Below are 15738 nucleotides of genomic sequence, written 5' to 3' on the forward strand. Positions count from 1 at the left end.
GTGCAATTTGAAAATTTACTATATACATACTCATTTATTTATTTCCATTACTTTGAAGAAGCCATTCACAAACTATATCTGGGAAAGTATCTGCTTCACAAACTGCTATTACCAGACTGCACGAGGACTTTCAGTCTTCTACTAAATGTGGCTCGAAACTGCCAAAGGGATAGCGCTCATGAAAAGCAACAACAAACAAACAAAAATCCAAAACCTCGTCTGGAAGGAAAATAAAAATCAGTTGTTTCTTAGAAAAAAAAAAAATCCAGTGTCAGTATTGATTTCAAGATTGACTGGAGAGATGGAAGGGAAGGGAAGGAGGGGGAGAAGGTGAAAGGAGGGGGAGGAGAGGCAGAGAGCGAGCTGGAATGCTAAGCCTTGAAAGAAGTTCCCAAAGGGAGTGTCTTGGGAGATGCTCCCTTTTGCTGGAAGTCCCCCCCCACCCCCAGCCTCCTCCCTGGCTAGCCTAGAAAGACGGCCGCCAGCCTGAGCCTTGGACTCTCCTATTCATTTCTCATTCCCAAGTCCACATTGTTCACCCACTTCCGAAGTGACCACATCCCAAGAGCGTCCTCAAAGCTCAAAAGGGTCAATTTACCCAGTCTTTAAGGCCACCATTCTCATCTACAACCGGAGCTTAAATCCCAAATACCAGACCTACAAAAGCAATCAGGAAACGTGTCTTGTCTTCCATGGCCCCTAGCGAGCTCCCCAAAAGACAAGCAACTTTCTCCCCTACTTCTCGGTCTGTCTGCCTCCACCGCTCTCCCTTTGGAAAGAGTCACAATGAGAGGAGAGCAGGAGGAGGCTCGGGGCTGGGGGAGCCGCGAAAGCCACCCCAAGAGATGGGCTTGGACCCCAGCGCACAGAGGGGTGCGCCCTTCCGCGCCCCGCGCGCCTGGTCCCTGCCGACCGCGCCTTGTCCGGGTCTGTCTGCTCCGGGTCCGCGGGGCGCGAGGGGGAGGGAACAGGAGAAAGAGGAGGGCCGGGCACGGAGGGAGGAGGCGGTGCGTGCCTCGCCTGCCAAAGAGAGGTCTGTGCATCTGCGTGCGAACCCCCGCCCGAGACACGCGAGGAGCGCGGGCTCCACTGGTGGCGGCGCAGCCCGTCCTCTTGGGCAGCCTCCGGAGCCGGGCCCTGCTCCTTCTCCCAAGTCTGGCCCGGACTCTCTGTGGCTTTAGGGACAGCAGCGAAGAAGGAAGAACGGTCTTCTTGGCTGTGGATGTTCCGCCCGGGAAAGACAGCAAGTTGGGTGTGCGCCCCGGCCCGGGGAGAAGGTGGCCGCCGCCCGCCAGCCATGTGAGTGAATTGCTGGGCCGCCCCGGGGCGTGGGCTCCGCCGCTTTCTCTCCTCGGCCCCCGGGTCCCCGGACGCCGGAGTTGCGCTGCTCCCCGGCTCCGGCTCCGGCTCCGGACTTCCTGAGCGGGGCTGTTGGCTGGGCTCTCCCGACCTGCCGCGTCGGCTGTTGGCGTCTGCCTCGGGGCGTTGCTGCCTTCCCATCCTTGTCCCCTCCCTTCAAAGGCCGGCTGGAAAATGCCTAGCTCCCTCTTTTTGGATTCAGGGATCTTATGTGTCTTCAGGGGTGGGGGTGGGTGGGGACATTGCAGGGGCTGATTATGGGCTTGCCTTGGCCTTACCCCAGCTCTAGATGATGGCCCTCCGCCCCCTATGTCACCCCCCGCTCGCCTTTCCCAGCCTCATGGCCCAGATAGACAACTTTAGCCATTAACGCTGATGCTGGCCACAGTTGACAAGATTAAAAAAAAAAAAATAGTAGCCGGAGCTCCCCTGTAGTGACACACTGGACTGTACATGGGACTGCGGGGTGGAGAGGAAGCCGCAGGGGCGAGGCTTGCGAAAGAAAAGAGGTGAGGGAAGGGGGCATTTGCTGTGGACTCTGAACGCTGGAGTTGAGAGTTCTGGAAATAGAACTCCAGGGTGCATGGGCTTTGGGCTTCTGTATTTATTTCTTTGTGGAAAGTGTGGGAAATGGTTCAGGAACACTTTTTGAAACAGAAGCAGGGGTGGTAGTCAAATGCTTGTGGAACTATTTGAATAATTGGGGTTGGCTGCAGAGTACTAGAAAGTATGGATTACTTTTCAGATTAGACACAGACAATCATGGAACTGGAGAGATAGTTCCAAAAATTTTATTGGAACCAATGAATCAAAATTGCAGAGATGAAAATAAGTCATACACTGGCTTTCTTTCACTTACTTCAGGAGAGGATGGTTAAGATTGAAGGGATTCACAGATGCTATTGAACGAGTACTGGGAGTGCCTATTAGCTCCATCCATTCTGTGCCTAGACAGTCTATAAAGTTTGGTGAATTTATGGTGCTCTGGAATTGTGAAATTTATTCTAACCATTTTGTTTGGGCTCATGCAGAGACTTCCCACTTTTGAAGTCTTGAGGCAAGTTTGAGTATTTATTAATTAAAAGTTGTAGACCAACTGAATTGATGTTATTATCTATTTCACTAAAAAACATTAAAATCTCAATATTTCTTATTGTTTTACCAGGGATCATCACCCTTACTATGGAGGATGGGAAGTTGAGGCCCAGTAAGGCTGAAGATCCATTCTGTTCATAGACACTCCCCATTACAGAACTGTGGATTACCTGTGGTCCCAATACCTGGTGGTTTCACACCTTCACTTACTCTTGCAGCCCTTCGGGTCCTCATTGCCCTATCTGGAGAAAGATGGCATCCAGCCTGACTTGTACTGGGGTGATCTGGGCTTTGCTCTCGTTTCTTTGTGCTGCTACCTCCTGCGTGGGGTTCTTTATGCCTTACTGGCTCTGGGGATCCCAACTGGGCAAGCCTGTGTCCTTCGGTACTTTCCGGAGGTGCTCCTATCCTGTGCATGATGAGAGCCGGCAGATGATGGTGATGGTGGAAGAATGTGGGCGCTATGCCTCTTTCCAGGGCATCCCCAGTGCAGAATGGAGGATCTGTACCATCGTGACAGGCCTGGGCTGCGGCCTCCTCCTCCTGGTGGCTCTCACTGCTCTCATGGGTTGCTGTGTGTCGGAGCTCATCTCCAGAACAGTGGGAAGAGTGGCTGGAGGAATTCAGTTTCTGGGGGGTAAGTGACTTGCTACACTTGAGTTGTTTACTGGAATCCCAAAGTCATATTGAAAATTATGTTCCGGTTGTCTATTGAGATTATTATAATTGACACTTGGAATGCTCTCGAGAAATAGACGTGAAATGGCTTTGGTGATAGATTACCAAAGTCAGAGGTTTTTACTGGAATTGCTTTACAACTTGGGGAGTTCTTAAATTTCTGTACATCCTTAGACATATATACATCATTAGCCTGCTAAGTACCACCTATGTGAGGCAATAACATTTAGGTCGTTTATAATGTAGTAGGGGAGACAGTTTGCATTCCATCACTTCTCGCTCTTCATGTTCAACAGTAAGCAATTAGATTATCTGTGTCTTACTGGAATCCTCAGGTCTTTAATCAAGAAGACATCATAGAAAAGTAGAAATGTTTTTCATTCGCATTGTCATCATAAGTCTTTTAATACTCTTTGGTAAAATTACCCTTACCCAATCTTAAACTATATTTCTAAATAAGTGATTACTGTTTTAAATAAGATACCAGTTTTGCATTAAGAACTATGGATTTCACTCTTCTACAAAGATAGCTATAGCTGTAACTATCTTGTTAGGATTTCATTTCCCTGGGTACTCTTGCTGTTAAGGAAAAAAAAAAAAAGAACGTTTAGCAAATGATGTCTACTTGTCCCAAATGGACTGGATAATGTCACTAACACCAGAACAGGTTTGATTTTTACTTGGGTTTCCTCCAACAAGTACTGCTTCAATATCTCTGGTCATATGGTTTTAATTATACTTTATATATTTTCCGCTGTGCCTTTCACCTCCATTTTTTAACCTGAAAGGCTGAACTTGTCTGATTTATAATCTGCCCTGGTGAAATATGACAACTATCATAGATAATGCAGAGTGAAGGGAGAAAGCCAGGAAAATATGTAAAATGTATTTGTAACTTCATTATAAAGTAAGAGTCTGTTACTATTTCATTTGGTGTTTTCTTACAGAGTTTTGTGAAAATCCTGGAAAAAAGCAATTAAAAATTGATAGTTCTGAGATAGAGTCTACTTATTGGAGAAACCCCAACAGATTATTTTAGATTTTTAATATAAAACTTTCAAGTAATGTTTAAGTAAGAAAATTCTTGTGCTAAAAAAATGCAAGTGGCAAAAAGTTTTGTGTTTTAAAACAAGAGATAGAGCTGTTTGCAGTTCTTTATTTCCTTACCAGATATAACTTTGTTTTCATCTGTTTTTTTCTCTGTGGTTTTGCATCTCACTCTGCTCTAGAAGGCAATTTGGGGGCCTTAACTCTCCTTTCTTTATTGCTTCAGTGTTCAACATTGAGCAAAGTCTTGCATGTGATATGTATATTCATACAGAAATAAAGTAAATAAAGTAAAACTATTAGGAAACAGAAAGAGTTTATTGTTGAAAGTTGCAATATAAATCCAGAGTTTGAAAACATGATACCACGGATTTTAAGAATAAAACTAATGCCATGAGTATTTAAATATCTTTCATTAAGAATAAACTTGCTTTGATGTTTTGTTTCACTTGGCTCAGGAAAAGTGCTTAGGCAGTTTCTTTTTCTCCTCTTATGGTAAATAGTACTCTTCTCCCTCCCCCCTTCATTTTAGGGCAGGAACTGCTATTATATCTGGCAGAACAGGAAAATGCTTACAAAGAGAAATAATTTTTTATTGATTATCTTTAAACATACAATGAAAGAAGGCAACAGAAAGTGAATCTGAGACCCATGAGATTTTATGCTTCCCTCTCTAAACTATGTATAGATTTTTTGGATTATATAGAGCTAAATGTTTCACTTAACAGAAAAACTCAAGAAAGAACATTGTGGAAGTTATATATATATATATATTTAAAAGGTACTGGTTTTTCTCTTTAGATTTTCTTTTCATGAACTCTGGCTTGGTAAGTGTTACTGACATTAAGCTAAGGAAATAGTTTATTACTAGCAGTTGGCATTCTCTCATTTTTCATATATATTTTTCATATCTGGCAAAAAAAATTCTGAATATAAAACCTAAGAGAGTTTTTCTGAATTGAACCTCTTCAGAGCACAAGTAGGTGCATACATCCTATTACCCAAATAATGGTAAATTTAGAATTAAAAAATAACTTGAATTATGGAAAAGGCTTTGGGGAAATCTGCCATTGATTGCTATCATTTAATGGTAAACCAGGTGACAAACGCAAAAATACTTCAAAAAGAATTCCTCCTGTTGTTTATTTCATAATTGTCTGGATTTTTATTCATAAACACTTAAGAGGTAAGTAATTTTATTTTATGCAAAATACCAAACCAGTGAGTTCTATGAGTTCCACAGATGGCAATGCTTCAGAAATATATTCAACATACTCTCCTATAAGGCGGATTCTCTTACTAAAAATGGTTCACCAAGAGGGTTATGTTTAGCTAAAGTTAGGGTTGTTCCAAAAACACAGGAAGCAGCCGAATGGCGAAGTACAGAGGCATCCTGCTTAACCCTGCCTGCTGTGTTGAGAGTTTGCACATATGGTGTAACATCAGGCAGTAAAACCCCTGCAGTACTTTGGAACTAGTTAAAGGACAAAATGTCAACCTTAATTTTGAATAATCTTGCTATGGTTGATTAGAGGTTAAAATGTCACCTGTCAGCTGATAGAACAACACAAAAGGAGACTGTTGTACATGGGCATTTGCTACCTATAGGAGGAATACTTCAAAGAATCAATGACTTCAGCTTTTCCTGTGGTAACTTGAACATAAACTTTGACACCATCTCCATCTTATATTTGAAGTCATTTTTTTTGTCATAATTTTCAAAAGCAAGTCTGAATTGAGTTTTACCCTTAAGAGTTGTGTTTTTGTTTTTTTAAGATTTTTAAAATTGATTTTTAGAGAGAGAAGAAGAGAGTGGAGAGAGACATTGGGAGGCAAGACATCAACTGGCTGCCTCCTACACACTCCCTACTAGGGATTGAGCCTGCAACCCGGGCATGTGCCCTGAGTGGGAATCAAACTGGCAACCTTTTGGTGCACAGGATGACACCCAACCAACTAAGCCACACCGGCCAGGGCCTTAACTGAGTTTTTAAAAGGCATGTAGAAAGCCTTTGAGAAATAGAAGATAACAAAAATGCTAACATTTGTATAGTGTGGAAATGTGCTATGAGAAAATAGAAGCTTTAATTTTTTTGTTTGTTGAATATAAAATTATTTGCTTTTAAATATTGCTGTAGTCATTAAGTACCGTAACAGAGTTTTAAAAAGTTAATATCAAACTTTTTGATGAATGTGTTAATAAAATATGTGCTCTGTAAATGAAACATGTAAGAACATTATAAAGACATATTAACTAAGTTCTTGCAAATGTTGGTATCTGAATTTATAGATTTCATTTTAGGAAACTGCTGGTGCTATATGTAATGCAGATTTGGAATAATCCACATTTAGTTTGAATGTGAGTCACATCTATTTATAAAATGGGTGTAGAATACTAATCAGTAGCAAACAACTATCCAATTTAAAAACTGTTCTGCCCTCACAGGCCACGGGAGACCATCTCCTCAATTAATTGATAGTGAAGTGCTGCTCAAGACAGTAATGATGACAAAGGGTTTCTTTGAGCAGCCTTTTCTCTGTCTGCTGAAAGTATCCTTGCCTTTCTAGTATTCCGTCACTACAGGCTTTCACCTGGGCCCGTCTTTCACCCCTGTGGGATAAGGGCTTGGGACTCCCCTTCCTTTACTCCACTTAAAACCCGACCTGTCATATGATATGCCACATTCTGCTTTCCTTCATACCCAGGTTCTTTGTCAAGTGACAGCTGAGGAACAATATAAATGATAAGTGTTGGCATATTAATGAGCATAGTAGCTTAATAGTGACAGTGTCTTAACTGGAGTTGCTCTAATTTTAAGAAAGCCAGGCATTTCTTGGGCCAGTTTGGGATTTACTTTAAATTACATCTTATAGATTTTTCATTCATCTCCCTGTAACCTACAACTTAAGGTTGTCTTGAGATCTAAGCCAGTGGTTCTCAAACTTTAGTATGCATCGGAATCACCCATAGGACTTTGTAAAACACAGATTTTGGGGGCCCACCCAGGAATTTCTGATTCAGTAGGTTTGGCGGGGGACTGATAATTTGTATTTCTAATAAGTTCCCAGATAAAGCTGGTTCTGAGAACACATCTTAATAATCTTGTTTTAAGTTAACCATTTCATGTTTTTAAAAATGTTACTTCTGGTAGATGGTTTACTTTCAGAACTTAAAGTTTAGATGTATCATGATCTGACATAAACCTCTCTAATTGGACTATAAAAAGACTCACCTCTGTAATTTAGTATTGTCTGAGCACAACCTCATTCCATCTCTCCTTGTTCTTGTCACAGAAAGTTGTTTTCCTGGTGTTCTCTCTCTTAATACATATTATATACATATTATAATTATATGCATTATGCAATATGTCATATATATATATATATATATATATATATATATATATATACCCTTTCATTTACAATTATCCTTTACCAGAAACAAGATTCTATAGATGGAGAACTTAAAACAAGACCTTAGTGTATCCTCTGTAGTTTTCATGCAGTGGATTTTCAGTAAGGAATTACTAACTGAAAGACATGAAGACCACAGAGTCCAGCCAAGACAGCTTTTGTCCAACTCTGTAAAGCCATGTATGTCTTGGAAAAGCAGAATGGTTAGGTCAGTAAGGCATTAGGAATCAGCCAGTCTGAGCTTCTGCTGCTAGGCAGGATGATACGTTACTTAAACCAGCTTTGACCTGGTCTTAAACATCTCTAGGGAAGATGTTGCACTCTTGTTGAATAGTAGTACTTTCTAGGGCCACAAATCACACCTGCCATCACAATCAGATGTCCCACATTACATTCTATGTAATAATCCTATATAATAAAAGGGTAATATGCAAATTGACTCCCGGGAATGACCAGTCGCTGTGACACACACTGACCACCAGGGGGCAGACGCTCAATGCAGGAACTGCCCCCTGGTGGTCAGTGCACTCCCACAGGGGGAACTCCACTCAGCCACAAGCTGGGCTGACTGCTGAGAGCACAGTGGCCATGGCCAGAGCCTCTTCTGCCTCCTCGGCAGCACTAAGGATGTCCAACTGCAGCTAGGCCATCAGTCAGACATCCCCCAAGGGCACCCGGGCTGCCAGAGGGATGTCTGACTGCCAGCTTAGGCCTGATCCCCCAGGGAGTGGGCCTAAGCCGGCAGGTGGACATCCCCTGAGGGGTCCCGGACTGTGAGAGGGTGCAGGCCGGGCTAAGGGACCCCCCGAGTTCATGAATTTTTGTGCACCAGGCCTCTAGTTGATAATAAACAGGAACAAGCTTGAGATGGGTAATGCAGTATTGTGAGCAGGGTCTTGCCAACGAGGAAGAAGTGACAGGGAGATACAGTGCAGACAACCAGCAACAAATGCCACACACAACATCTACTCTGGCTCTGGATTTCTTAAAGGCAAGACATTAATCATTTAACTGATCTCTTATAAAATCTGAAACTTTATATAGTTGTATCTAATAATGTTTTAAAATTAAATTTTCAAGAAGTCATTGTCCAGTTTTACTTTTTTGCATACTTTTCCCCGAAGAACTGTTTTAAACCTTAGTTTGGAAAGTTTTTCATGGTTTTCAGACTTTTCTATGAAGCTTCCAAGTTCCCCATATGAATAATTGATATCAAAATTCAAAACAATATTCTTTTAACTCTCTAGTGGGTCTAAAAGTCACCTGAGAGTTTATTCCAAGTAGGGAGTCCAAGGCCCACAAGAAGCACTTTTAACAAACTCCTCGTGGGTTCTGGACACAGGTGGTCCACCGACCACATTATGAGAAATGTTGGCAAGACCCTGCTCATACTGCTGCACTACTTATCTCAAGCTTGTTCCTGTTTATTATCAACTAGAGGCCTGGTGCACAAAAATTTGTGCACTCGTGGGGTCCCTCAGCCCAGCCTGCACCCTCTCGCAGTCCAGTACCCCTTGGGGGATGTCCACCTGCCGGCTTAGTCTCCTTAGTCTCCATTGCCCTAGGAGCTGTGTCTGTAAAGATATTGCTACGATATATGTCTGCTATTTTGCTGCCTATGCAGTCTTGTAGGATTTTTATGGTTTCCCATCTTACATTTAACTCCTTTAGCCATTTTGAGTTTGTTTTTGTGTATGGTGTAAGTTGGTGATCTAGTTTCATTTTTTTTTTTTTTGCATTTATCTGACCAAATTTCCCAGCACCACTTATTGAAGAGACTGTCTTGATTTCATTGTATGCTCTTGCCTCCTTTGTCAAATATTAATTGATCATAATGGCTTGAGTCGATTTCTGGGTCCTCTGTTCTGTTCCATTGGTCTATATGTCTGTTCTTGTGCCAGTACCATGCAGTTTTGAGTATGGTGGCTTGGTAATATAGCTTGAAATCTGGTATTGTGATCCCTCCAACTCTGTTCTTCTTTCTCAGGATTGCTATGGCTATTCAGGGTCTTTTTTATTTCAGATGAATTTTTGGAGTGTTTGTTCTAAATCTTTGAAATATGCCATTAATATTTTAATGGGGATTGCATTGAATCTGTAGATTGCTTTGGGTAGTATGGACATTTTAATGATGTTGATTCTGCCAATCCATGAACATGGCATGTTCTTCCATTTGTTTATGTCTTCCTCTATCTCTTTTTTCAATGTCCTGTAGTTTTCTTAGTACAGGTCTTTTACGTCCTTAGTTAAGTTTATTCTTAGGTATCTTAATTTTTTTGGTGCAATGGTAAATGGGATTGTTTTTTCCCCTTCTCTTTCTGTGAGTTCATTATCCTATATAATAAAAAGTAATATGCAAATAGAAAGAATGGCAGAACAACCGAACAACCAATCAGAGCATAATATGCTCATGATATGCTAAGGCTGCTCTACCGCTCACTATGGCATGCACTGACCACCAGGGGGCAGATGCTCTGACTGGTAGGTTAGCTTGCTGCTGGGATCCGGCCAATTGGGACTGAGCGAGATGGGCCCGACATGCCCTGGAGCCCTCCCGCGGTCCCTCCCTGGCCCGATCATGCACTGGTGGGGTCACTCAGCCTGGTCTGCACCCTCTTGCAATCCAGGACCCTTCAGGGGATGTCGGAGGGCCAGTTTTAGCCTGATCCCGCAAGCAAGTCCCCTTGGGAGGGTGCCATTTGCAGTGCTCATGGCTGGCGAGCACTGCTGTGGCAGCACAAGCCTCTCCCGATCAGGACTGATTGGGCGTGAGCCCGTGGCAGGCACAGTGGGGCCGGGATGAGTGGGAGTGGCAGGTAGGAGCTGCAGGTGGCGTTGGACTGTGGGTTTTGGACCAATCCCTGCAGGCCACTCAGAGGGACCCCACCAGTGCATGAATTCATGCACTGGGCCTCTAGTTAGTGTATAAAAAGGCCATAGATTGCTGGGTGTTACTTTTGTATCTTACTACATTGCCAAATTCATTTATTAGGTCCAGTAGTTTTTTGATGGAGTCTTTAGGGTTTTCTATGTATATTGTCATGTAATCTGTGAATAAGTACAGTTTTAATTCTTCTTTTCCAATTTGGATGCCTTTTATTTCTTCATCTTATCTGATTGCTATGGCTAGCACTTCCAGTACCATATCAAACAGGAGTGGTGAAAGTGGGCATCCCTGTCTTGTTCCTGTTCTTAGGGGAAATGAGTTTAGTTTTTGCCCATTGAGTATGATATTGTCTGGGTTTGTCATGTATGGCTTTTAATATGTTGAGGTATGATCCCTCTATTCCCACTTTGCTGAGAGTTTTTATCAAGAAAGGGTGTTGGATTTTGTCAAATGCTTTTTATACATCGATTGATATGATCATGTGATTTTTGCCTCTCAGTTTGTTTATGTGATGTATCACATTTACTGATTTGAAGATATTGTACCATCCTTGCATCCCCAGAATAAATCCCACTTGGTCATGGTGTATGATCTTTCTAATGTAATGCTGGATCCGATTTGCTAGAATTTTTTGAGGATTTTAGCATCTATGTTCAAGGATATTGGCCTATAGTTCTCTTTTATTGTGTGGTGTCTTTATCTGGTTTTGGAATAAGGGTAATGCTGGTTTCATAGAAAGAGCTTGGAAGTGTGCCTTTCTCTTGAATTTTTTGGAATAGTCTGAGGAGGATAGGTTTTAGTTCTTTTTAAATGCTTGGTAGAACTCCCCTGTAAGGTCGTCTGGACCAGGGCTTTTGTTTGCTGAAAGACATTTTATCGCTGCTTCAACTTCTTTGGTAGTTATTGGCCTATTCAAGTTTTTTTATTCTTCTTGATTGAGTTTTGGCAGCTTGTATTTTTCTAAAAATATGTCCATTTCATCTAGGTTGTCTATTTTGTTGGAATAGAGTTGTTCATAATATCTTTTCATAATTGTTTGTATTTCTGTGGGATGGGTTGTTACTTTGCCTCTTTCATTTCTGATTTTGTTTATTTGGGTCCTCTCTCTTTGCTTCTTGGAGAACCTGGCTAGAGTTTCATTAATCTTGTTTATCCTCTCAAAGAACCAGCTCTTGGTTTTGTTGATCTTTTGTATCATTTTTTTTTTTTTTTGGTCTCTATGTCATTTATCTCCACTCTGATCTTTATTATTTCCTTCCTTCTGCTTACACTGGGCTTTTCTTGTTGCTCTCTTTCTAACTCTTTAAGTTGTAGGGTTAGATAATTTATTACCATCTTTTCTTGTTTTTTTGAGATAGGCGTGCAGAACTCTGAAATTCCCTCTCAAGACTGCTTTCGCTGTGTCTCATAGATTTTGGACTGTTGTGTTTTTATTGTCATTTGTTGCCATGATGCCTTTTATTTCTTCTTTGAACTCTTTGGTAACCCAATCATTGTTTAATAGCATGCTATTTAGCTTTCAGGTTTTTGATTTTTTGGATTGTTTTTATTGTAGTTGATTTCTAGTTTTATTCCATTGTGATCTGAGAAGATTCTTGATATGATTTCTATCTTCTTGAATTTGAAGAGGCTTTTCCTGTGCCCCAATATGTGGTCTAACTTTGAAAATGACCCATGTGCACTTGAGAAGAATATATATTCTGTGGTTTGGGGGTGGAATGTTCTGAAGATGTCAATTAATTCCATCTGATCTAGTGAGTCATTTAGGATTGATGTTTCTTTGCTGATTTTTTGTTTAGATGATTTGTCTTGTGGTGTTAGTGGGTTATTAAAGTCCCCTACTATGACTGTATTGCTGTCAATCTCTCCCTTGATATCCTCCAGAAGTTGGTTTTTTTTTTTTTTATGTATTTGGGTGCTCCTGCATTGGGTGCATATATGTTTACCAGAGTTATATCCTCTTGTTGAATTACTCCCTTTAGTATTATGTAGTGGCCTTCTTTATCTTTTGTTATGGCCTTCACTTTGAGATCTAATTTGTCAGATATAAGTATTGTTACCCAACTTTTTTTATTCATTTTCATTCACCTGAAAACCCTTTTCCATCCCTTCACCACCAGTCTGTGCGAGTCCTTTATTCTAAGGTGGGTTTCCGGTAGACAGCAGATATATGGGTCATGTTTTCTTATCCACTCAGCTACCCTGTGTCTTTTTATTGGGATATTTAATCCATTTACATTTAAAGTTATTATTGACTAGAGGCCCGGTGCTCAAAATTCATGCACAGGGGTGTGTGTCCCTCAGCCCAGCCTGCACTCTCTCCAATCTGGGACCCCTCGAGGGATGATCCTCCCTGCCGGTATTATCGGGCCTAAACAGGCAGTCAGACAGCCCTCTCACAATTCAGGACTGCTGGCTCCCAACTGCTTGCCTGCCTGCCTTCCTGATTGCCCCTAACCGCTTCTGCCTGCCAGCCTGATCACCCCCTAACAACTGCCCTGCCAGCCTGATTGATGCCTAACTGCTCCCCTGCCAGCCTGTTTGCCCCTAACTGCCCTCCCCTGCAGGCCTGGTCACCCCTAACTGCCCTCCCCTGCAGGCTTGATAACCCCCAACTGCCCTCCCTTGCAGGCCTGGTCCCTCCCAACTGCCCTCCCCTGCTGGCCATCTTGCGGTGGCCATCTTGTGTCCACATGGGGGCAGCCATCTTTGACCACATGGGGACAGCTATATTGTGTGTTGGAGTGATGGTCAATTTGCATATTACTCTTTTATTAGATAGGATAGGTACTTGTTTTTCACCATTTTTATTCTTTATGCCTGTGTTTCTTCTTTGCGTCCTATGTTTTCTTTTTACAGCAGATCCTTTAGCATTTCTTGCATTGCTGGTTTGGTGGTGATAAACTCCCTTAGTCCTTTTTTGTCTGTGAAGTTCCTGATTTCACCCTCAATTTTGATTGATAGCCTTGCTGGGTACAGTATTCTTGGATTCAGACCCTTGCTTTGCATGACTTTGTATATTTCATTCCATTGCCTTTTGGCCTGATGTGTTTCTATTGAGTAATCAGTCGCCATTCTGATGGGAGATCCTTTGTAGGTCCCTTTCTGTCTCTGTCTGGCAGCCTTTAAGTTTCTTTGTCATTTGTGTTCACCAATTTAATTATAATGTGTCTTGGTGTCGATCTTTTGGGGTTCATCTTGTTTGGGACTCTGTGAGTTTCTTGGACTTGTGTGAGTTTTTTCTTCCCGATATCAGGGAATTTCTGTCATTATTTCTCCAAACAGGTTTTTTATTCCTTGCACAGTTTCCTCTCCTTCTAGAACCTCTATTATGGGGATGTTGTTTCATTTTGTGTTTTCCCAAATTCCCTTAGGCTCTCCTCCAGTTTTTTTAATTTTTTGTCTAGATGCTGCTCTGCTTAGATATTTTTTCTTACCTTGTCTCCTAGCTCCCTGATGTGGTCTTCCGCTTCTAGTCTACTGTTGATGCTTTCTATTGAGTTTTTTTATAGCAGCGATATCATTTTTCATTTCTTCTTGGTTCTTCTTCATTTCCTCTTGGTTCTTACACATATTGTTGAATTTGGCTTTCATCCTTTTCAGCAACCTTATGACCATTGCTGTGAATTCTTTCTCTGTCAAATTGCTTACCTCCATTTCATTTACTTCCTTTTCTGGTGATTCCTCCTTTTCTTTTGTATGCAGGCTGTTTCTTTTTATTTCCATGATCACTCCTCTGAGGGTTTCTGGTTATGTAGCTCTTTCTCTCCTGCATTGACATAAAGGCACAAAATACAACACAACAAGACATAATGCACAGGGCACAAAACACAAATGTATGCACAATACTAATATCCCCAAATAAAGGTGACCACCAGAGAAAAGAGAATTAGGGAATAGAGAAGAGTGCAAAAATGATATTGAGAAAAGGAAAAAATGTAAGCAAGAAAAGGAAGAGAAGAAAAAGAAGGGGGAAAATATATGTATATGGGGAGAAAACTCCAATAAAACAAAAATTAATCCAAAAAATGCGAACAACAAACACCCAGAAATGAATGCAAACTACAAACAACAACTAATCCAAAAAATGCAAACAACAAACACCCAGATGAATCTGAGGAGGCAGAGCTTATTTCCAGAAGGTAAGGTCAATGAATTGAATGAATGGGGAAATAGCCACAATTCAGTATAGAGGAGGTAGAAAGAGAATGAGTGTATAAGAAGAAAAGTAAAGAAAAATATACAAAAAAGAATATATATTAAAATATATATAAAAGAAATATATATATATATATATATATATATATATATATATATATAAAATTTTCCTCCTTATTTAATCTATCTATCTATGTATTTGTTTACTATTGGAAAATGAGAATAGAGAGTAGATAGGCCTGAGTTGGTGATTGGAATTAGTTAAGCTATTAGTAGAAGAAGAGAACAAGGATGAGAGGAAAAACAGAAGCAAAAAAAAAAAAATACTAACCAATAATCAAACAAACAATAACAAGACAGAAAGAAAGAGAAAGGCAAAAAAAAAAGTAATTTGGATAGTGTAGAAAGAGAAGAGAGAAGTATGTATGGGCTTGGAGCAGGGGAGAGGAAATTAGATATATGAGTAAGATCAATTTTTAACAAGGAGTAAAAAGAAAGGGTAGAGAAAATCTAAAGCAGGAACAGGGTAAGAGAAACTAAAAAGAGGAAAAGTGAGGAAGAGAGTTTTGGCATAAAGTAAAAATTGAGATAGAGTAAAATAATGCTAAAGGGAAAATAAAAATAGAATGTATAACACTAATCCCCAAATAAAATAAAATAAAGAAAAAATAACATTAAAAAACTTTTAAAAAGGGTAAAATAATAGTAGTAATAATAACAGTTAAAAATAAAAATATAAAAAACAAGGTAAAATCAAGTGAGAGAAAAAAATTAGTTTCTTAAGTAAAAGATAAAAAATAAAAATGTGAAGTAGTGAAGGTCGTTCACTTCCTCCACTGTTCTGCTTGGCACATCTGTTTTCTTGCAGGTAGTCAGCACAGTATTGAAGTTCCCTGTGATCCACTGCTCCTCTGTTGTTGTAAGCCACAACACTGTTTTCAAGCAGGTGGGATCTCTCTGCTCTCTTTGGTTCTCAGCGTGCCTTTAGTTGTATTTACACACAATACTCAATTTCTGATACAGTCCCTGAGTGGCAGTGTTTCTGTCTTAATATCCGGGACTAAAAGGCCTCTCTACCCTGGCTTTGCCCACGTCTCTGA

The 15738-nt window shown here is 40.9% G+C and overlaps 1 protein-coding gene across 1 annotated transcript in view; it reads left to right on the forward strand.

Annotated features, from left to right (window-relative positions):
* Positions 1-767: 767 nt before the first annotated feature.
* Positions 768-15738, forward strand: part of LHFPL6 (LHFPL tetraspan subfamily member 6) — a 277681-nt gene continuing 262710 nt past the window's right edge. Inside the window, exons 1-2 of the mRNA XM_080662519.1 lie at positions 768-1299; positions 2525-3091. Coding sequence (XP_080518645.1) covers positions 2707-3091 — 385 coding nt within the window. The 5' untranslated portion in view covers positions 768-1299; positions 2525-2706. The remainder of the gene's footprint in view (positions 1300-2524; positions 3092-15738) is intronic.

The sequence above is a fragment of the Plecotus auritus genome, assembly GCF_963455305.1.
Source record: "Plecotus auritus genome assembly, chromosome: 3".
In the NCBI taxonomy this organism is placed as follows: Eukaryota; Metazoa; Chordata; class Mammalia; order Chiroptera; family Vespertilionidae; genus Plecotus; species Plecotus auritus.